We start from the raw sequence: 24589 nt of genomic DNA, 5'->3' as shown, positions 1-24589 counted from the left end.
AAACTCTACAGTCAGACTGAGTAACGTTCTCCATTTTTGTGTTTCCTACCTGCAGGCGTCTCTGTCAGCATCTCCACCTTCAGTCTGGTGGCCATCGCCATCGAGAGGTACAGCGCCATCTGTAACCCTCTGAAGTCCCGTGCGTGGCAGACCCGCTCCCATGCCTACCGCGTTATCGCTGCCACCTGGGTGGTGTCACTGCTCGTCATGGTGCCCTATCCCGTCTTCAGCACCCTCAAGTCCTTCCCCAAAACCAACGGAACCGTTGGCCACATGTGTCGTCTGGACTGGCCCAGTCAGCGTGCCGAGCAGACCTGGTGAGAGCAGCAAATGCTAAAATATAAATAAATATGAAATGACTTGTTTTTAAATGATTTCCAATGATTAGGTAGACTTTCCCCTTACCCTCAGCAGAGATACTTGGGTAAAAGTGAGAGCAATATTTTTACCTTTCTCCTGCCTCCAAATGGGAGGAGGAAACACTTAAGGCATATCATGCTATTTGCATGTGTGCTGTCAGTAGATGTACCTTTGGAACAGGGCAATCAGATGACTTTCAACTGATTGCACAATTTTAGAGAAGAAGTTACATGCTGATCAGCTCATTTTGGTAATTGCTCTCCGGTTTCCTGTTCAAACAGCTGGTAACCAGGGCCATCACGGCAGATATTAACTAAGCTACAGCTTTAATAAATCACTGTTGACTCTTTCTGTGTTCCTTTACTCCAATAAAGAACAAGATGCAGAATTTCATGCACTTAGGATGTGTAGATGTCTTATCTCTCTTATTTTACCTACAGTGCTATAAAAAAACAAGAATTTCTGTTGTCATTCATAACATTCTCACTATGGCATACGCCCCTTGCCATATTCCAAAGAAGCATTTATCTCACTACTCCAATCCTAATTGGCTGGTGATTGCGACCACTGAGTCACCTATCCTGTAAGTAGCATGCACCATGATGCAGCATCATTCAAAAACCTCTTCTTAGATGGAGAAATATTTTTAGCTAACTCTCTTGGGTTTGGCGCTAGCTGCTACAACTCAAGTCTTCACCATAGTCTAGAGCAGTTGTCTTCAATGTTTTCCAGGCCAAGGACTGCTAAACTGATGGCGAGATAGAGCGGGGACCCCCTAATTATATATATTGTATGAAATAGTGTTATATCAAACTGGTCTTATAGTCTCTCTATTACGTAAAGTAATTCCTCCCTGGGATTATTAAAGTATTTCTGATTCTGATTCCTGGTTGATGGGACAGGTGTTGTGAATGAAACGGTGCCCCGCTTGAAAGAGCTCCTGTGTGTCACTGAATGTGTGCATTGATGACTGAAAGACATCTTCTGCCTCCATTTTTCTGTTTACTAAAGTGTGTTGCATTTATATTAATGTGTATTTAAAGACATTTCAATTTGTGGAAAAAAATTGCAGGGGGGAATCTAAAAAAAAAAATCGTATGAACTAAAACTTTCGCGACCCCATGCAGTACCTCTGTGGAGCCCCTAGGGGTCGCGGACCCCTTGTTGAAGTCCTCCAGTCTAGAGCTATTACCACCTATATTTTCACACCAGCTAATATTACCTGTTCTGGGCTTTCACACCAGTCAGCTCAGCCCTTTTCTTCTCCAAGTACGGCTAGTTAACTAGCTGCCGAAATGCACCCTGCTTCCTCTCACACCAGAGGAGATAGCAAGTCAGAGGCTCACTTTTGTGGGTGCGGGGACAAATTTTCGGGCAAGGACCCACATGACATGTCATGGTGGAACACACCGCGTGGCGGTTGATGCCCCGGGTTCATGTACGGACTGTTCCCGCTTCACAATGGAAAGAGCGTTCGTAGACGGCTAAAATGCTAAGTTAGCCTCTCCGGCAGAGACCCGTATTTGTCGTCGATCGGATAGCTACAGTGCTGCATAGAAACAAGAATTTCGGTTTTACTTATTTCTTCTGTTTTGACTGGGTTAATTTTTGGCCTCATGTAAACCGTTAAGATCAAACAAAAAAATTCAACATAAGAAAAAAAAAAAAAAAAAAGTACATACAATAAGATTTTTAATATCATTTGATTTTTTTTGAAGGAAAAAAGTCATAGGTAATAGTGTTTTGTGAAAAAGGGGTGTTGAGTCTTTTACATCAAGGTGAAAATTTTTTTAGCCATCTGTTGTTTTTTATAAACGCATAAATGGTTTAAGGTCAGAGCATCTCAACTGGGTTTCAGACTAGACTTTGACTAGACCACTCATACATCTTCGAGCCATTCATAGATGGACTGGCTGGGTGTACTTTGGATTGTTGTTCTTAGCAGAAATAATAGTTTCATAATTTATATGAGGTCACACTGGTACCGAAGCAGCAAATCAGCCACGGACCATCACACTACCACCGCCGTGTTAATTTGACTGTCTTTACAATGTCCCATTTGGTTTCTACTTGGTCTCTTCAGTCCAAAGATTATTTTCAATAAGTCTTGGTGATCATCAGTATGTTTGTTGGTAAATCTGAGGCAGGTCTTTCTACTTTGTGTGTCTTGAAATCTCCCCCGGATGCAGTTTTTGCCCAGTTACTCCCTTACGGGTTCACCAGTGTTCCTCACGTTCTCCATTTGTGGATAATTGTTCTGACTACAGTTCACAGGAGAACCAAAGGCTTACAAATAGCTTTATAACTCTTTTTAAATAGATTAATGATGATGAATTTGGTTGTTGATTTTGTTCAGATCAGTGTTGTTTATTTTTTACCTTTTTCAGCCTACTTTGTGTTGTCACAATATTATCTTGATTTTTCCAACTCTTTAAAACTCAAAAATGTTTCCTTTTTTTTAGTTAACTGGCAAATCGAAGCTAAATTATAATTTAAAAATTAAATTTTCTCATAGTACAAAGTTGGTTTGGATAGATATTTTTTCCTAATTAGATTTAAAAAAAAAAAACTTTCTCACAATGTGATAAATAATATTTAATTACCAAGTTGGTAATCGATTTGATGAGCTATTACATACGCATATAACAAAAAGATTAACATCCATATCAACTCTCTGAAAAGGAATAAATAAAAAATAATAACAAATAATCCATCCTTTTACGTTCTGGTGCTACTGTTTACTAAAAAGGATGATCAATAGTTCAACTTTGCATCAATCTAATTATATTATTACTAATTAAACTGATGAATTATTAAACCTCTAGGATCTAACCATGTTATCCGTCTGACAATGAAATAAATTTATTGATCTAAAATGTTTAAGTGTATCAAAAAGACAAAAATGGAAGAACTCTAGAAGAATTCTTCACGACAGCACTTCGTGTACCGCATCCCTTTGTCTCTTTACGTCAGGTAAACAATCATTCCAGTGTCAAGCACCTTGTTTTCCCTCTCCAGCAAAGAGCTCCTGAATCTGTCATAACCTTCAACAGTAGGAACCAGTAAAAGGAGCGTCACGCTAGAAAGTGTCACAGTGAATTAAATCCTGGTGTCTTTGTGAAATAGGTGGTGCTTGAGGTGGAGTGATGCATGAGCAGCGTGTAAGGCTAGCCCACAGCTGGAGCTAGTGACCTAATGCCTGACGTACCAGTGGGAGTCAGCCCTAGTTTCTCTACAAGTCGCCAGATGGTGGTTTGAAGTTGCACTGAGACTGAACAAAGTTGATATGCATCTGACTAGATTCATCATTTTTAGGGCTGAGGGCTCTGTGAATAAGATGTCGTTTGTCTTTATCAGAGAAGACATTTCTAACCTTTGAGGTCTTGCAAAATGTAAAATGAATAGTAAGTCAACAGCGATAGTAATAACAAAACTTAAATCAAATCTTCCTGACAGCCCGGATGGACAAAAGACTCCAGCTCCAAATTGCCGTCATGTAACAGACGATCTAAAAGCAGCACAGAAACTGAATTGTGGCGACAGATCGTTTATCTTGGATGTTTTTTATTAGATCTGGATTCCGATTGGACACATGAATGATGGGTGAATTTTTTCTGTCAGAAACAGTTTGTCTTGGTAGAGACGGTACTGCTTTACGCCTCAACCTCAATATATTTCCAGGGAAATACAAAAGCATATAAACCATTTGAACTTTTCTAACTTTTTTACAGTATAAGCACATATTTCAACTAATTTCAATCGGACTTATAAGTGACAGACTGAAACAAAGAGGCACAGAACATATATTTGCTAGAGAACGTCTGAACAGCAATGTTCTAGTGTTTCCAATTATTCTCTATTGGATTTGGTTAGGGCTGCAACTAACGATTATTTTAAAAATCTATGAATCAGCCGATTATTTTTTCGATTAATCGATGAATCGGACAAAAAATATTTTTTATATTAACCTCTTTATTCCAAAATAAACATGTTAGACAGAACAAACAAGCAGACAAGTACAGGTTGCTCATTAACTGTACTGGTGCAATATGAAAAATAAATGTTTGTGTTAAAACTACGCAAACTTACATGAGAAATGTAGCTGTACATCCACAAAATATAGGCTACTTTGTTTCATAAAGCGCAAAAAAAGACATTTTTGTTTTTAAAAGCCCCTAAGGGGTTCAAACAACAGGCCCCCCCATTTCAACAAATGAGTTTCTTTTAGACTAGAAGAGTTCTGCCTTTTAAGACAGGAAAGTATAGCAGTTAAAGTTGCTACTTGAGAAAATACTGAACCATAGAGATAAGAATAGCCCTGTGATTCAAATCATAAATTGTATTTGGAATAAAAATGAGAGAACTAGGGGTGGTAAAAAACACATCCTCCAAAGACAGATATTTACATGGGAATGTGGCAGATAATTAATTGACATATTACTGATCTTGCTGGATTTTATTCTGCTTTACTTCCATAAATTGCAGGATCTTCTTTACTTTATCTTTGCCAGAAGATTTAAACTTTAAAAGCCTTGCCCTCATAATTTGCAAGTTAATTTATTTATAAAGAAAATATAAATGCTGCTTAAGCCAATTCAAATGAAATTAAAAGTAAAATAAGTAGTCAACCTTATCACTGTCTGTAACCTACTAACAAGGTAAGGAGGGCATCAGATGAGCTACTTGAGAAACTAACGTAACGTTTCCCCACTTTAAAACCAAACAAACATGGTTACTCATCCTGCTGATCAGCTCTCTTCACTGCCATCGAAGGCTCCAACGTGTTTCCTTTTCAGGTGCTGCGTCATAACAGTGGTGCTTCCGTGCCATTTTCATTTGTTTTGTTTTTACAAAAGTTGCCTGTTACGACTTTTTTCACTTTACAAAGCGCCGGCTATTTTAATTATTGTGATCAATTTGCGCCGTCAATCCCGGGGCATGCGCGCTACATTTGCAGTCTGGACGCTGAGGGTAAACTCCTCACTAAAATCCTGTGGCTCTGACTGCAGCGCTGAGAGGGATTCCTGTGGGAGAGGGAGAAAGGGGTTGGGATGGGGGAGGCGCCCCACGGCAGGCAAAAGCCGCCAGTGACACCGTAAAAAGTCGCCAGATTTGTCGCTAGTCGCTTTTTTGAAAAATAGTCGCTGGAGGGGTCTGAAAAGTCGCTGAGTTGGCAACACTGCAACTGCGGCGCTGACTCTGCCATATTTTTTTTCTTCCCCCGGATGACGGCGGCGGCGGATGACGCATTGATCGCGCGACACAACTAATCGATGATTAAATTCGTTGCCAACGCTTTTAAAAGTCGATTTTTATCGATTTTATCGATTCGTTGTTACAGCCCTAGATTTGGTGCCAGGCTTTGACTGAGCAGTGCTAAAACAAGAATATGATTCTAATTTCCCTGTTTGCACGCTCCAACAGCTTTTCCTCCAGTTTTAGGTCTTATCTTCTCATCAACTCTGACTATTTTCTTTATCTCTACAGAAGAACATTCCCACACCAAGACACTGCCAGTTTAGACAACTGACAGTATCGGTTTAGATTTGTTTGGACGTCATGCACTTAGAGAGAAGGGATAAATCACCTATCTGATCAGAGCATGGCTTTTTGCAGCAAGAACAGTTTTGAATCCGATTTTGAATCCAGGCTTTGTTTGTTTTTTTACATATGGAATTTAAAAGTTCTCCCTGTCTTTCTGTTGGTTCTCTCTGGGAACTCCACCTTCCACAAGACTGTTATGAAAGAATGAAAGTTCATCATCTCACAATGGAGAAATCCCCTGAGGGGAAAGGGAAGTGACATAATGCAGAGGTAGGCAGTGTAGTGGCGATTGTTTGTCAACTAAACATCCAATAAAGTTCCAATAAGCCACTACTTAGGCAACCTGACTCCGCCAGATGTATATGCTCCGCATATTCATCTGGAAACCTTCCGTAGAAGTAATTTTGGGAAGGGACGAAAATACTGTTTAGCTGATTAGCCTATGTTGGTGATAGACGGGCCAAATAAACCAATCAGATCAACGAAGCATATGACGTAACAGAGCGACGACGAAGGGGAGCCAATTGATAGATCAAACTCTTGCCGCAACCAGTCAGGAGAAGAGCAAAAACATCTTTTCCTCTGAGAAAAGCCTCCAGAGCAGTGTTTTGCTCTTCTTTCAGTGAAGAAATACTCTGTAATTCCGATAAAACTTGCTCGATAGCCACGCTAACGCTAATTTCATCGGCTGAAGCCGCCATGTTCTTTAGACTGAACTGTCGCGCTTCTCTTTGCGTCACACCTCAACCCGCCTCAAAGCCAACGCTAATTGGACGTTCGTTTGGCGAACGGCTCCAAATTTTCTTCAACCGAGAGTCCCCAGACTGATTAGCGAGTGAAATTTTGAAACCTCGCAAGATCAGGATGGTCTCACGAGGCTAGGTAACAACAGCTCTTAGTAGCATGAATAACGGGAATAAAAAGTTAGGGATATAAAAGAATCTGAAACGAATGACAAAAAAAAAGCCCCTCAAAAAGAATATCTACCATAAATATATAGTATAGATATTTTTGCACATGGCTATTTTATAGTATTACTTATTTATGCTTATATTTATACTCATTATGGAGTTAGCCTCAGTCTGTCTGGTTATTAGTCCTATGTGTCCTGGTTCCCATTATAAACTGGACACTTTTCCACGATATACCCCTGATAAGGTGATAAAATTAATACAGTTAATTAAGTCGATGTGAAATAATTAAAATAAATTATTATTACTCTGGAGCAGGATTACAGTTGGGAGTTTTATGAGTTATAAAAGGTGGATGGATTTTTCTTGAAGATAGATTAGGAAGAAACGGTAGGAAACAGATCGCTATTCTTCACCCACTATGGGTGGTAATAAAAACAATTAAACCAGGAAAGAAGGTGGAGACTATGTGATTAGACTGACTTCCCTCACTAAAATGGTTTCCTTGTCATTTAAAATAATGTCACCGCTATCTGCTCGCTGGTTTTGATGAGATGGGAGGAAGAGTAAAGTTTATGGGAAATGTCAGGAGAGAAACAATTACAGCCGCTACAGTCTGAGCCGCTCAGTGTGAGGGAAACCTTCCATCCATACAGAGTGTACGCTCTCTGTGGGCCGGTGAAAACAGCTTTGTTGTTTAAGATTGTGGAGTAGGCCTGGATTAATACGATAAAGCAGTACAAAGTGTTTGAGAATTTAGTTATAGTCCTCTAAGATTTTTTTAAAGACCAGGAGAAATGTTGGTCTCTGAAGAATAGCATGATAAAAATAAAGAAAAGTATAAATACAGCAAGAGTGTGTTCATCTCTCCCCTTAACAAGCTTGTGTTTTCTAACTGTTTTTTTTTAGCCGTCTATGAGAGCCCTGGGAGAATAATTAGTCAGCTTGCTGAGATGGAGGTTGAGGATAAAAATGAGCAAAGCTGGGATAGAGTTGATGTATCTCTCAAATGACCAAGGCTTAAAAAGCTCTGTGATGTGAAATGTCATTCATGATACCACGTTTTTCAAAATTCGCTACATGACACCTGACATACAAACGTGCTAAAAAAGAGACAAAAATTGTAAGCAGTGTTGAGTTTAAGATTTGAAAAAAAGTAAAAAATCACTTTGCATGTAGATGACATTCAATTTGCAAATCCTCCACTTAAAAATGTGGGTAGTTGTGTCATGATCTGCATATTGTTGAAGGCACATAAGCAAAAATCTCCAATCTCTCCCAAATCTCTGCGCCTTCTTTGAAGATCTGCTCTGCAGCTACAAGTCAGGTTGCACGTGCTTTAATCCGTGCAAACCTTTTAAAGATCATACCCAATTATATTCCTGTCTTCCAACAGTTTAAGACGGCTGATATGACGACTTTACATTTATTAGGGTACTCGTTTAAAGGTTGCTACTATTAATTCTCATAGGATGATTCCTGTGCTTCTCTCCCATGGATCATAAAAAGTCCTTGAAACCGTTCATTCATCCTCCCCATTGGATCTTGTTAAACCATGAGATTGTCATTCAAGCTATCAGACAGATATCCTAAGGTTAAGAGAAAAGAAACAAATGACTGGATTGTGGTACATGGTGAGCCAAGCATGACAGCACTTTAAGCTTTGCTGAATCAGCAACAACTGAATGGGATTCAAATTTAGCATTTTTTAGGCCCGAGCAGCAAAGCGCTGCAAAGGCCTGTTGTATTTTGAAAGTTTCTTCTTCTTATTATTATTCTTTTGGCACTTTGAACGCATTTTACGGGGACTTCGCATATTCAAAAACTCAGGAAAACATGGCAGTAAATTGTCCCCCGCGTGAAATAGCCGGTCTATAATGGAATCCAAAATGGCCACCCCCAAATAGGGAAACTGTAAGTCACAGAGATTTGAAATTTGGCACACAGGTAGATCTCCTCAAATCATGAAAAAAAGTCTCTTGGAGGTATGCCCTAAAACCCAGAGGAAGTCGGCCATTTTGGGTCAAAGTGCGATTTTTGGCCATTTTTCATTTGTTTTGCTTTTTATCCATTTGTAAAATGGATAAATCTCTTGCTCCCCTATGCTGTTGCAGTATGTTCACAATGAATGCTAATTTTGCAGCTGGAGCAAAATATTTCTTTGTCGTCTCTATAAAAAGGAGTGCTGTGTAGCAAATCAGAGCAAGGCGAAGGCGGCGAATTAAGGCTCATGCCCCGATTTTAGCAAATTTGCCGATATTAGATCGTCTCTACGTCCACAAAGTATGCAACTTTTGCTACATTAACATAGCGAAATCCAATCGGGGCCTAGATATGATTGTGACCTGCAATGAGTAAGACAGTGGAGAAAAGCTTTTAAATCAAAATGGATTAAGCTGGGCATACACTGTGCGATATTTTCAACCGTCGCACGCAGCTACGGCTCAAACTGTGTGAAGAAACCACAGGTTTTAAAAGTTCACAGCTCACAATGCAGGTTCTCACACTGTGGCCGACACTCTGATGCGATCTACCTGCTCAAACTGCACGTCAAAAAACACACGTCAGACTGAGCGGTGAGAGATCTGGAAGAAGAACTCCCTTATTTGCACATGCACAGTCCTCGAGGTTGTGGTAAATCGGCTAGTAGCTCTGCGTCCACAGCAGGATTTGTCCACGAACACCTTACGACGGCTGACTGAATTTCAAACATGTTTGATTTTCTCTCGACCTTACGATTCCTGATGGAGACATGGTCGTGAGAGGCTAACCGACCCTCGTTAAGCCCTATATACTAAACAACGCAGGATGCATGATAAGGCTGAAACTCGGCACTAGCAAAAAAAAATTCTCGCACTACGTGAGAATCGGCCCGAAAAGGGCAAAAAAAATAAATCATACAGTGTATGCCCGGCTTTATCTATAGAAGAACGGTTTTTAGTTCCACCTTTGGAGAATAAATTGAACCCAGTGTCGCCGACAGCTTTGTTTGTGTTTCAAAAGTAAATAAAAGCACTTTGAGTCCCATCATGTCGAGGTGAAATCAATGACCAGCAGACTCGATGGCATAGTGGCGTCTTTCGCCTGAGTGCAAATTTCAAGGCAAGTAAAAGCAGATGAAACTGGCGAAATTTTAACAGGTTTCGTTTTTGGTGTGAACGCACCTCTAGAGTCCACAACCTTTGCTTATAGCGATGTACAGCAGGAGGTTTTAAATGTCAGCCTCTTCCCTGTCTATATTGTGTTGTATATGGCACATCTGAGCACGTTCCTACAAATGCCGAAAACTGAAGTTGATCTGCGCAAACAGATGCCTGAAGAAAAAAAAAACCCTCCTTGGAGTGAGACCTGGATGGAATATTCCGCTAGCCTCGTGAGACCATCCTGATCTAGTGAGCTTTCAAGGTTTCACTCGCAGATCAGTCTGGAGACTCTCCGTTAAAGAAAATTTGGAGCCGTTCGACGTTCGTTTCCAAACGAACGTCCAATCAGCGTTGGCTTTGAGGCGGGCTGAGGTGTGATGCAAAGAGAAGCGCGACAGTTCAGTCTAAAGAACATGGCGGCTTCAGCCGATGAAACTAGCGTTAGCGTGGCTATCGAGCAAGTTTTATCGGACTTACAGAGTATTTCTTCACTGAAAGAAGAGCAAAACACTGCTCTGGAGGCTTTTCTCAGAGGAAAAGATGTTTTTGCTCTTCTACCGAGTGGTTTCAGCAAGAGTAGCCTGGCTTGTGATTGTGTTTTCGTCGTCGCTCTGTTACGTCATATGCTTCGTTGAACTGATTGGTTTATTTGGCCCGTCTATCACCAACATAGGCCAATCAGCTAACCAGTATTTTCGCCCCTTCCCAAAATTACTTCAACGGAAGGTTTCCAGATGGATATGCAGAGCAAATCCATCTGGCGGAGTCAGGTTAAAAAATTATGAATGTTTGAGACCTGAGCTGTGTAAGAATCAGAACACAAACTGTAGTATTTTCAGCAGACATCCAGAAATGACCACAGCAATGAGATTGAGACTGAATTCACTTCTCCTGTTGAATGCCTGCTACCAAAGCAGGGGCTGCAGATTCTATCGGGGACGATCAAGGATAACATGATGTTTGCAGGTGAAAGAAACATTTTCTGTCAGAGCTTCCACACGACTAATAAAGTAATTGATTCCATCAGAGTTTTTAAATAAAGTGATAAATGCCTCAGCTTAGCTGACTGATAACCTCATGAAAGGTAGCCATCTTTGTTGTGTAGGTGGCTGGCCTGGTAGAATGACAACACTATACAGTCCAATAGGCAGAATCTGTCCAATTAATATGGAAGTAAATCTGTGTCGCTGGGATTTGAATTTAAAATGCTACTGAAATTTAAATGTTGTATGGTTGTACATACTGTTTTAGTGTTAAAATATATTCAGAACACATTTTTGACCCCAAAAAAATTCATTGTCATTATTTCTACAATTACTATTTCAAAGTGATTACATTTTCAATACTTATTTTTCAGTTTAATTTTTCAGTGTTAAAAAAATTTGCATATAAAAAAATTCAACCTTTCAAAATTCAAACTCAATATTTTCAGCCTCCTGAGATTCAACTGGCTCTATTTCGCTGTCTTAATTTCGGCGTCTAAATTCAGTGTAAAAAGGGAAGGGGTTACGTTGGTGGCGCTCATACGGAAGGAAAACCATCATGATGGAGCCGGTCATGCAAGCTAACGCTAACTCAACTACAGAAAAATTAAAGTAATAAACTCACCGTTGAGTTAGCGTTAGCTTGCATGACCGGCTCCGTGATGCTAGTTTTCTTCCGTATGAGCGATTTTGCAGAAAAAATCCGTATGCAGATTTTTTTAACACTGAAAAATTAAACTGAAAAATAAGTATTGAAAATATAATCACTTTGAAATAGTAATGTGAATTTTTTGCTTGAAGAGAAAATAACAAATGAAATTTCAACTTTGTAGAAATAATGACACTTTTTTTTAGGTAAAAAATGTGTTCTGAATATATTTTAACACTGAAACAGTAAGTACAAACATACAACATTTAAATTTCAGTAGCATTTTAAATTCAAATCCCAGCGACACAGATTTACTTCCATAAATTAACAGTTGGTCATCCTCACTCCATATATTTTCCACATGCAAAACATTTCATTCCACTACACATTTTTACCACATGACATAACACAATATATGATTTTCACATGTCAAACATGCTGCTCTATGAGCTCCAATTACGAAAGACGTATCACACAATATTAGAGATGGCAAAAGTACTCACTTTCCGTACTTGAGTAAAAGTGCAGGTACTTGTGTTAAAAAATACTCTGGTAAAAGTGGAAGTACTGATTAAACTTCTTTACTCAAGTAAAAGTAACAAAGTAGAGGCTTGTAAATTTTTTTAAAAGTATAAAAGTAAAAGTAGAAACCACTTTTTTCCTGCCGTTGCCTACATTTTAAATGGATGTCTGCCAATAGGACTAGATCTCCGTTGTGTTCATTTTCAATCATCTCGTCGTCCATACTACTATGCTAACGCCACCGCCACCAAGCTGCAATGATTTGCCGCAAATGAATCCCGCCGAATCTGTCGATTCATCTTGTAGTGGTGCGTCAAATGCAACGTAGATTCCCATCCAATTAGACTGAATTTGGTATTGATGATGTGAAAAATAATAACGGTAACTCCATTGAAATGATTCAAAACTAAAGTAACGAGCCAATTTTTTTAAATGTAAGGAGTAGAAAGTACAGATATTTGTGTAAAAATGTAAGGAGTAGAAGTAAAAAGTCGCCATAAAAATAAGTAGTAAAGTAAAGTAAAAATATCAGAAAAATCTACTTGAGTACAGTAAAGTATTTGTACTTCGTTACTTCCCATCCTGCACAATATATATATTCTGCATATGAAGCCCATTGGAACACATCCAAAATAACCCACATTTCACAAATGATAACAGTATTTTGCATTATTTTTTCTTGCTGCACCTAGATAGTCAATCTAATTTTTTTAGCTAACTACATAATTCACACGCTTGTAAATTCAGATGAATAAATAACCTCTACATGATATAATCCTTTAGCTATCATAACACTGACTGTATCTACATTTCCATGGTTTTCACATGGGAATTAATGATTATACATATGAATCATGTCTTGCAAATAAAAAAAACATAGTATCATGATGATTTAAACTTAGCAGGGATCATATTTAAAATATACTTTGTAAACTATGCATTATTTACACTACCGGTTGAAATTATTATTTTTTGTTCGACCTCTCAGCTGCATCAGCTGGTGGGAAAACTGTAATTATGTAAAGCAGATGTTTAACACAAATAATTCCTTTTTTTTCTCTGTCTCTCTCTGCTGATTCATTTAAGGCAAACATAGTTCTGCAGGTTGATGACCATATAGCCTTTAGGTGCGGAGCGAAAGGTCAGTTACCTATTAATATTCAATAATCTTGTTTTTCCTCCCCTCATCTATTCCTCTAGTTCAGATCTACCTCTCTGCTTTGAAACCAAACACACATATATATGTATAAAAAAAAGATATATCTGTACATTAATGCAGTTCCTGCACTCCCTCGAGTTGCAGAAAGCTTTAGTTTAAAAGGTATTTCAGATTATCAAACAGCATGCTGATGGGACACTTTGAAGTCTTCCCTTTAAACCAGAAGTGAATAAGAGTTCAGAGTGCTGCACAGGAAGACATTAGAATATCACAGAGCAAATGAAACACTGCCTATTCTTCTTTGGTATTGCTTTTATGTGCTGACTGATCCTTTGTAAAGAAGGGGATCCTCTGCATGTAAGCAAAGACTTGTACTGATCAAAGTGACAGCTGACACCCCTTTTTTTCATCCTAATAGTGCAGTGCTTTCCGGTTTCCCTGTTTCATTAATCGCAATGGCCAGACTATATTTGTAGAAGCAAATGCGATTCATGATCAGATAAGGCTATAAAGGTTTACACAGTACGAGAAGAGCAGTTAAAAAAACACAGTTTAAACTGTTTAAATGATATAAGTGCAGTGAGCAGTTGCCAAACAGGACAAGGAGCTGCAAAAGATGACCTGCAGTAGATTTATCAGGCCCAACATAATATTAGGGGACTTGGAAAAGTATAAATAGAATATAAATATATAAATAAATATATAGTTGTAAATTTTTGTGATCATCAGATGCAAATCTCAAAATAAAATCTAGTTAATCTATTCTGTGATGGCCTGAGAAGCTTGTTTTACCAAGGGAACACACCAGTAGTAACGGGCAGCTCTGGAGGAGCTGCAGAGATGTGCTCAGCTCAGGTGGGGTAAGTATTATGGATGCACTCTATGTCTAAGTCTGTGCTCACAGAGCCTTCACTGAGGAGCACGCAGCGGGCCGGTAGCCCTGGGCACAGGAACCAAACTTCTGGGTCCATTTCACCTCAGGATACGAGGTGAAATGGCGCAAGAGGCGGTTTGGCAGAGAGATGATGTTGGTGAACATCAGATTAGTTCATTTCAATGCGGTTTGTCAGGCTCCGTTTTGCTTGGACTCTATGTGTTTCTCCATACACTCCTTGTGCCTAAACTTCCAGACCTTTGGAAAAATATCCAACCGCCTAAAACAAGAGGGAGCGCAAGACACGAGGGACGCCACCAAAACAATGCAAAGCTTATCTCTCAACAGCGCGCACAACGATTGAGTTATGCCCTACTTTTGTTTTGCGCTGGATTATTGTTGCTCCCCACTGCACACATGTATGTCAAAGTTAAGACAGTACAACATGAGTCGTATGAAGGATTCCAGGTTAGGCCTTCCTCCAGCCAAAACAAGTTTGAGTATGGACATTTTATCATTTTCACAACAATCCTGAACTACGATGAAGCAAGATTTGAACGCAATACAAAGCCGGACACTCCATACACCCAGAAGAAGAACACAACTAAATGGACAAAAATAATTAAACTGCTTTCCTTGCTAATACTGTTAGCAAGGGATATTCACCTCAACCCCGGCCCGGCTGTCATTGGCGACATCTCGCAGCTGATGGGACCAGGTCCAGCCGCGTCTGAGCCGCCGGGGATGGAGGCGGTGACAGCGCCTGTGTCTGAGCCGGCTTTACTCGGGCTGATCTTGCCCCGCCGCTCCGACACTACTGTGGATATGCTGAATATGTCTGAAATGGATGCATTGCAACTCGGGGAGGGTCGCGTCCTGTTGCCCAGGAGGGAGGCTGTGGAGAGCGCTGGAGGTGCGGCCGCACCGGTGAAAGGGAGGGTCAGCCGCCATGGGCCGCTGGACTACGCAGGTGTCATCCGGAGGCGAGTCACCGGGAGAGCGGCGGGCCACACCAATAGTGTGCGAAGAGAGGGAAATCCCATCACAAGAGGACAACGCCCGAATATTTTTTTCCCCCTCAATAAAAACGAGGAGCCGGGATAGACCATCACCACTAATATCAACTGGAGCGGTTTCTAACCCTACAGAGCAGAACGGAGCTGGACAGAAACCTACAACAGGAGTAGTAGTGAGTAAACACTCATCTCAACGGATTTTTTCAACAGTGAACCACGCTAAAGTTATATGGGACAAAAACAGTAAACCGAAGGGTATATTTGGGGCACATTTGAACATCAGGAGTTTGTTGCCAAAGCATGATAAGATTAAGACATTATTGATAGAGTCAAATCTGCACTTCTTAGCCTTAAGTGAGACATGGCTCAACAGTAAAATTCACTCTAATCTAATTGATATTCCAGGATATAGTCTTTATAGAACTGATAGGAAAACAGGCAAAGGAGGAGGAGTGGCAATTTACTTAAGAGACTCTTTTAACTGCACTGAAGTCACCTTTGAACATGATGTAAACATTGAGCATATTTGTGTTGAAGTATCACTGTCATCAAGCATGCACTTTTTAATTGTGGTTTTATATAATCCCCCTTCTTGCAATGAAATGTTTTATGGTGAACTAGATAAATTGTTGAAAATGGTTGCTCATAAGTCAGAAGTTATCATACTGGGTGATTTTAATATTGACTGGCTTAATTCTAGCAAAAGGAAAAAACTTAAGACCCTAATGACAAAGTTTGATTTTACCCAGATAATGAAAGGTGCCACAAGGATCTCAAAGTCTTCAAAGACCCAAATTGATTTAATATTCTCTAATAAAGAAGATTGAATATTAAAATCATACAATTTTCTAACCGGTTTGTCAGACCACATATGATTTTGATAGCAAGAAAACTTTCTAAAAAACGCCTTCAAAATGTTAACAATATTAAATCAAATATATTAACTATTTTTAAGCGCGATTTCCCTGTTTTAGACAATGAATTAAATGGCATCAGTTGGAGCAATATTTTGGAAAATGAGGATGTCCACAACTGTTGCAAAGAATTAATAAGTAGTTTGGAAGAAGTAATTTCTAAGTTCCTCAAAAAACAAAAACATTTAAAAAAAAGATCTTTACCGTGGCTTAATGGTGACATCAGGAGATTGATGAAAGAGAGAGACATGGCTTTGAAGAAATCACTTAAAAGTAAATTGAATACTGATATCAACATATATAAAAGTTTAAGAAATCGTGTCATAAAAAATTTAAGAAAGGCAAAAATAGAATATTACATATCTACAATAACAGAAGCCAAAGGAAGTCCATCTATAATGTGGAAACAAATAAATAGCATTGTAAAACCACAGAGTACAACAAAAATGTTTGAGCTTAAAATTGGAGACCAGCAGATAAGAGACATTAAACAAATAGCCCAGGAATTTAATAATTATTTTGTGTCATCTGTGGAGGAGCTGGTCCAACAGTTTGATTTTGGAAACCTTACAAGACCAATTCAACAACAGGTTACATCAGGCACAACATTCTCCATAGAGCAGACTAGTGAATCTATTGTGCTTGATGCCATAAATACAATTAAACAAAGCAATTGCATGGATCTCTCCCACATTAATACTGCTTTCGTAAAGCGAAACAAAAATGCACTCTAACCTCTAACGCATGTAATTAAAATGTCCATTGAGAGCGGGCAATTCCCTGCACCCTGGAAACAGGCTAGAGTTATGCCTATCTTTAAGTCAGGATCCCAAGACCAGGCCTGTAACTATCGGCCTATAAGCATTCTGCCTGTATTTTCTAAGGTGTTAGAAAAAATAGTCTCCAATCAGTTAATGGCGTACATACAGTATCATAAAATCTTACATCCTTTACAGTTTGGCTTCCGACCTCATTATTCTACGGATACAGCAAACTGTTATTTTGTTGAACAAATAAAGTTGGCAATAGACAGCGGGGAAATAGTAGGCGCAGTCTTTTAGGATCTCAAAAAGGCATTTGATACGTTAAATCATAAAATTCTAATTGCAAAATTATCCAAATTAAAATTTTCACCGAAAACTTTACAGTGGTTTAAATCCTACTTAGAAGGAAGAGAGCAGTGTGTCACAATAAACAATGAAAAATCATCATTTTTAAAGATAAATACAGGAGTGCCACAGGGATCCATCCTTGGCCCTCTACTATTTACATTATACATAAATGACTTGCCAGAGTCTTGTCCAACAGCAGGTTTTCAGTTATATGCAGACGATGCAGTAATTTATGTTCGTGGAAAGACTGTGCAAGCAGTTTCTAATGAACTGTCAGGACATCTACAAACTGTGTCAGTGTGGTTCCATAATGCAGGGTTGTCTCTGAATGTTAAAAAAACTATGTCTGTCTGTTTCTCTTCTAGGACCAAGCTCATATCTCAAGAACTAAATTTACAGATAAATGGAGCTAGAATCCAGCAGGTCTCAGAAATCAAGTATCTAGGACTAATACTTGACTCACAATTGAAATTTGACAGCCATGTAAAAAAAGTGTCCAGAGTGACAAAAGCAAACTTGTACACATTCAAACTGATTAGAGATTCCCTACCGTTTCACGCTGCTCACAGTTTTCTGCACTCCATGATCTTTTCACATCTAAGTTACTGCATTAGTTCTTGGTCACAGGCCACAATCACTACTATCAAGCCTCTTCAGATGATCTATAATAGAGCTATAAAAATCTTAGATAAAAAACCAATCAGGTCCCATCACTGTGTTAGTCTGAACAATTTAAAAATGCTGAATTTCGAAAACTTTGTGAAATTTGCTCAGTTAAAACTGGTATATAAATGCTTGCATGATAAGGCCCCTAAGGTTTTGAGTGACTGTGTAGTTCCTCTCAGAGCTGTGGGCTCAGTCACAAGAGGAGCCCACAGTGGAAACTGTCGAGTTCCCAGACGCAAAACCTCTTTCGGTCAATCAGCTTTCATTGTACAAGGCACCAAAATATGGAACACATTACCTGCAGAACTGAAGGGAGAGTCAAACTGGGTCCTTTTTAAACATAAACTTAAAGACTTTTTATTGAGAGGTCAGTCATGTGAACATTCATAACCTAACTGACCTGATTTTATTTCTGTGATGTTTTAATGTGTAATTTGCTCTGTTCTTCTTGTGTACAGTCACTGTGTTTGTGTAAAAGCCTAACTGGGGACAGACATTGAGAATTAGCCTTAGCTAAAATGTTATAGTGTGTGACATGATGCATGAAACATACTTGTCCCTATCAAATAAACGAATAAATAAATAAATAAATAAATATTAAGAGCTATAAGAAGTCATGCATTTAGTTTAAAAGAACACAATCTCATCCAATGCCAAAAATTCTTTTAAACGGCATGCAAAATGTCGACCCAAAAATGTGCAGAGGAAAATCATGCAGGGCAAATAACCAAAAGAAGACTACCCATACATAACCACAATGGTGGCAGCATCATGCTGTGGGGCACAGAAGCTGGTAAAGATTGACTAGAAGAAAGATGGAGCCAAGCAAAGGAGAACACCCCTAGGTTTCCCTAGAGCTAAACAGTTGAGTTAAAGTTCAAACTTCAATCCAGATGGAAATTTATAATATAAATCTTCATCCAATCTATCTGAATTTGTATATTTTGAGTAAAAATGTTATCTCTATGTTTGCAAAGTTGGTAGATTAACGTCCAAATTACTGACTTTTAGTCAAAGATGCTTCTAGAAAGTACTGACCTTCGAGGGGGGTTTAAAGAAATGCCTATGTGCCTGTTACATGCAAATACCAATAAAACCCAATTAAGTCTGTGGCAATAATGTGATAAAACAAAGAAAACTTCATAAGGTGTGAATACTCATCAAGGGAGGTCTAAAATCTAGTTTGCACAGATCCTGCATGAACCTGCACTCTGTTAATATTAGAATCTGCTGTATATGTCCCTCAGAAATGTCAGCAAAACCTCCAAACTTAATGTGAGCTGAATGAACTCATTGTGGTGCTGAAATTGATGCCAGTCTTAAATTATGTCTGACTTCAGAATGTCATATTCAACAGCAGGCTAAAGAGGAAAAAAAAAAACTTTTTAACATTAGCGCTGCTGAATCCCAAAGGCCTGGTTTTGAAAGCAGAATAAATATCACCCTCATCCCCATGTGGTGTACAGAAAAGGAAGGATGCTTCTAGAGGGAATCCTTATGCAATCAATCTGCCTCATAACTGTCTCCCACTAAAGCTGCAGCACGGTGAGAAATATGTTGATACATAAAAATGTTCCATCAGCTAGAAGCCCCCCTGAGATGTAAGTAAACATTTTAATAGGTTAGAGTTTATGCTGCAGGGTGCTGGAGTACCCTCATAGAGCAGGGCTATATGGGGATTTTTGGAGCCATCTGCAGGGCCTCCAGCATGGCTAAAGAACAGAATCATGCTCCAAGGTATACAGGCTGAGAAAACTTCTGCATCTCTGTAGGTGTTGTCAATGCCTTCCTCTGTCTGTTTTCCAGGTATGTTCTGCTGCTTTTCATTCTGTTCTTCATCCCGGGCGTGGTGATGATAATAGCCTACGGTCTGATCTCCCGGGAGCTTTACCGAGGCATTCAGTTCGAGCTGAGCCAGAGCAAAGAAACCACTGGTGAGATGCATCCCCAATCCACTTCAACCCTCAAAAAGCTTTGTGTTTCTTTTATTCAGCTAATCCGATTTAGCTTGACAGCATTTTTGTCCTGTGTCAAAGAACGAAGGGAAACAATCTAACCTTAGTTTTGTTTTTGTTTTTTACTGTGATTTTAAAACACCACATACCTGCAGTACAATCAGATTGCTTATTTCGCCTCGAGCAAAGTATGACATATATTTGAACACCCACAGGTTCTGCACCTGTGACACTGCCTCTCAGTCTTCCTAATGCCAAGTAGGAGTTTTGTCTCATATGAGAGCTGATCCCACAGAAAAAAAGGATGATCCTGTCTGGAAGAGCTGAAACAGGGTCGCGTCTGGTGACTTATACTTGCTGCATGTGTCGGGATAATCGGCTTCAGTAGAGACTAGGCTGCAGTGGGATTCTAATTCTCTCCATGCCCAGACTGCCACTATAGCTGGAAGTCTTCTCACTTTTACCCTACACCATTTACAGGTGGTAGATCAAGCTGTACTCTATGAGATGCTCACAGATGGGGATGTTGATTTATAATTTAATATCAATTAACGACTGTCATCCATAGGCACATCGACATAAGTATAACAGGTGTCTGGATTTAAACCCACACCTTTTCTATTCCACCAAAACATGAGGTGACACAGTCTGAAAATGATAAACCAAGTGTGGATCCTGTGTTACCAAACAAATAAAGTAGAATTTCACCTATTTTCAATCAATATAATCACTCTTTTGTGATGAGAAAAATGCTTGAGGAATCATGATTCCTTTCAGAAAAGGAAAAGAGTTTGAAAAACACAAACAAAAAAATAGAAGGAGAGTACAAAGCACCTAATTTAGAGGCAAAGGATGACATTGAAGAAAGCAGAGAACAGGAAGCAGGAGAAAACCAAACCTCATCCGTTCTTCTCCTATTAAGTGCTCTGCATTTTGGCTCAAGCTATAAATCACATCTGCTTTTATTAGCCTCGTATTAAATTACAACCTGCAAGTTAATGTTTTGGTCTTTCAGGGACTTAATCGTTTTTGCCATGCGACACAGTGCTACACCGTATGAGTAAATCCACAGATCTTAAGCAAATTGTGTATGGGTTTGTCAAACAAATTGCTCTTGGATGGGTTTTGGTTTAAATCTTCATTCATGACAGTGTCCTTGGATATAACTGGTCATCAGACCGCTTCCTCTGATTAGAAAAAAATCCCACCTTTTACTCATGGTGGTTTAAAACTTCCATTTTTCAGACTAGTGATGTTCCATATAGTTTACAATTACAATGCAATCACTTTCCTTCTATTTTATGCAGAAGTTGACTTTTTGTCAGAGTTCATTGTTCATCTGCTGCCAATATATAGCAAACTCTGTGTTGGTGGATAGAGACTTTCACACACCCTTATGATAGAGTTGGACACCCTGACATCTCTTTTACTGCAGCTCAGCTTCTTCTCTCACAGTAGTTTATCTTAGCAGTTTCTTCACATGTAAAGTCATCATGATCTAAAATGATAATGACTTTTTTTTTTTTTAGATAACTACCATAAACATAGTTTCTATTTTGAATCAAGGATTGCCACTGAACTATATGAACTACGTTTTTGGCAAAAGTAGCGAAATATTTTTTATTCCAAGACATGAGTTAATGCTGATATGGAAACAGCCAGGCTGGGACTGGTAATCTGGGATACCGGGCAGTTGCCCAGTGGGCCGGTCCTAATTTCAACGTGCAAGGGCCGGCCCTCATTAAATCATAGCGGCCCCAACACTTACGCTTTGGTCGAAGCACCTACCTGTGACAGTAAATAACTCTTCCTTACTGTATCTATGGTGTAATTTTATATTTCTTCAAACTCTAAAATCCTATTTCCTTAAACTGTGAAATTCTTGCAACAAAGTAAATTATAATAAAACTAAAATGCTTTCTATAAACCAAACTATGATGTTCCTCTTATATTTTGCAAATTTATTTTCGAATAATTTGCAAAAATATGTTGCGGTGCATGATGGGTTTTGCATCCAAAAGCTAACAATTCCCATCTTACGTGCATTGTTGCCAGGTTTGGATGTTTCCCAATCTGGCAGTTTAGAATGGCCGTCTATGAGTAAAAAAATGTTTTCTTTAGATATATGGCCTAAGAGATTAATAGACTTTGGTTCAAATTGGGCGAGATTTCGTATATCCTGGCGGTTTATGGAAATTTTTTGGGGCTTGAAAATTCCGACTCTGACTTTCAGTGTCGTTGTGTCCTTGGGCAAGACACTTCACCTGCATTGTCTACTGATGGTGGTCAGAGGGCCCGGTGGTGCCAGTGTACGGCAGCCTCGCTTCTATCAGTGAGCCCCAGGGCAGCTGTGGCTACAATGCGGCTTGCCACCATCAGTGTGTGAGTGTGTACGTGAATGAATGTAGTGTAAAGCGCTTTGGTCAAGTCTCCTGACTTTAATAAAGGCTCTATATAAGTACATGCCATTTACCATTTACCATTTATATGCATCGGTGACATCTGGCATCCCTGATGATCTGGTGAGTGTGGACGTTGGGGTCCATAAGTGGACCGGTGTAGATGGCCGAAAATAGTTCTCAGTATGAGGCTGAGTTAAATGAGAAATCTCACCACACTCTGTCCTTCTCATCTTTAGGGTTTGGTGTTATCGCAGGTTTAACAAGGTCTAGTTATTTGAAGTGTAGTCACGCATTTGCATAAAAAAAAAAAAAGAGTCTAAGGCTGTGTCCCATCGTCCGCCCTCACCCCTAAATCCCCTCAATCACTATATAGAGAGGAGACTATATAGTGGACTTTAGAGTGAACTCAGTTAACTGACCATTCAGACAGATGATCACTACTTTTCGCTCCCTGTTGGGTCATTTTACCCCGTCTCCCTGCGCGGTTCCTGTGCAATCTTTGTTATTTGTCGCCCATTGTTGTGTAGCGATAGACGTAGGCGAGGGCAGGCCACTGTGAGAACAACCCCCATCATGCTTTGCGATGAGAGTTCTTCTTGCAAAGCATTCTGGGATATATCTGCTCCTCTAGTGAACATGGATGCTCACTACTTTTCAAGGTGCATTGTGTCCACTACTTTTAATCCACTAGACATTCAGACACTCATCTAAACTGGGGTAACAAGTATATAGTGCCCTATAAACTAGTTAGGGCGGACATTTGGACACAGCCAAAGACTCTAATTTCTTCACACTGTATAATGGTTTTATTTATTTATTTCATTACTGTGTTTGCTTTACCAATTTAAAAACTGTCCTAAGCTTACAGTGCACGCCGTTCCTTTTCTAGGCCAGAAGAATGGTGCAGGCAGGGCTATGCAAGGCCCAAATGACGATGATGATGGGTGCTACATCCAGGTTTCCAAAAAGCCCTCCTCTGCTGTAGAGCTACCCACCCTCTCATCCTCAACGACCACCATCCTTCACAAGCCGGAGCGGGCCCGTAGCAACACCTCCGAGGCTAAGCTGCAAGCCAAGCGGAGAGTCATCCGCATGCTGATGGTAATCGTAGCCCTCTTCTTCATCTGCTGGATGCCCTTATACACAGCCAACACCTGGAAGGCATTCGACCTGAAGTCTGCCTCCAAAGCCCTCACCGGAGCTCCCATCTCTTTTATCCACCTGCTATCCTACACGTCCGCCTGCGTCAACCCCATCATTTACTGCTTTATGAACACACGGTTTCGCAAGGCACTGCTGTCCACCTTCGCTTGCTGCTGTCGCAACCGTCTTTGCCGCCGGATATGTTGCCGGCAGATGAGATATGGGGAAGACGGCCTCAATGCCACCTCTATGGGTACATCGATGGTGACCTCTATGTCCAAGTTCAGCTACACCACTGTCAGCACCACCGGTAACTGCTGAGCTTAAAGCTGGGTGAAGTGGTCACATGAGAGGCTGTCAGCAGCCATCGACGTGTCCACCATCTGTTTTTTCTTTTTTCAATCTTCTGTTTGTCAGTCCTCATCCTAATAGGCTGTGAGTCATGAGCTGAGTAATATCCATGTCCTCGTTTAAAGGCCTCCCAAAAAGGTCCTGCTCAAATTCTGTGTGCATGATTGCAGATTGCACAGCGTAGAAAGCGGCGTCTAAATGTGGTGACATTCTTTTACCTCTTTTTATTGGCAGCAACTGCCTTATTGCATCCAAAAGAGAACATCAAGTGCCTGTGCTCTTGTAGCTTTATCTGTCAGATTTCTTTTTTTATTCGCTGGAATGGACTTGTCTGTGAAAAAAACAGTTATAAGCTTGTATACATAAATATTGTCTTTATGTTGTGAATGTGCCAATGGAAAATGTTTTTCATGTTTCGTTTCAAAAGAAATATTCTTTACATTTATGGCTTCGTTTTAAATTATCTTTGTGTAATGAATGTTTTTAAAAGTCTGTTGTACCTTACAAATATACTATTAACTCTTGAACATGTCCATCTTTTATTGTGTCAACCTCTAAAGGTTTTAACACAAAGTACTGCATAACTTTAGAGTGGAAAGGAAATTATATTTGAGGTAAAAGTATACTTAGTCTTGAATACATTTCTAAATAGTAGAAAATGAATCCAGTCCATCTCAGTTAATACTTTACAGAACCATAGTTTGTGGCAAATACCACTGAAAGTCTTTGTATGTTTTTACAAGCGTTACACATCTGCCATTTAACTGTAGCTCTGGCTGTAAGTTTAGGGTTCCTGTCCTAGTAAAAGGTGGTTTATCTGCCATCTCTAGATGTTTTTCCTTCAGGAAACACGGAAGACTTTTACAGAACAGCTTGATTTACTGT

General features: G+C 39.6%; 1 protein-coding gene across 1 annotated transcript; it reads left to right on the top strand.

The window, feature by feature from the left end:
• LOC119780215 (cholecystokinin receptor-like) lies at positions 1-24231 on the top strand (the record flags this gene model as incomplete). The annotated part of the gene is given in 4 exon segments (XM_038280171.1): positions 1-50; positions 53-317; positions 19660-19787; positions 23100-24231. Coding segments are annotated over 4 exon segments (1018 nt in total), but the record flags the coding sequence as incomplete, so codon positions are not given.
• Positions 24232-24589: the final 358 nt, after the last annotated feature.

This window comes from Cyprinodon tularosa, unplaced genomic scaffold (genome assembly GCF_016077235.1).
Source record: "Cyprinodon tularosa strain WSP-4 unplaced genomic scaffold, ASM1607723v1 ctg1573, whole genome shotgun sequence".
NCBI lineage: Eukaryota > Metazoa > Chordata > Actinopteri > Cyprinodontiformes > Cyprinodontidae > Cyprinodon > Cyprinodon tularosa.
This window is presented reverse-complemented; position numbering and strand designations above follow the sequence as displayed.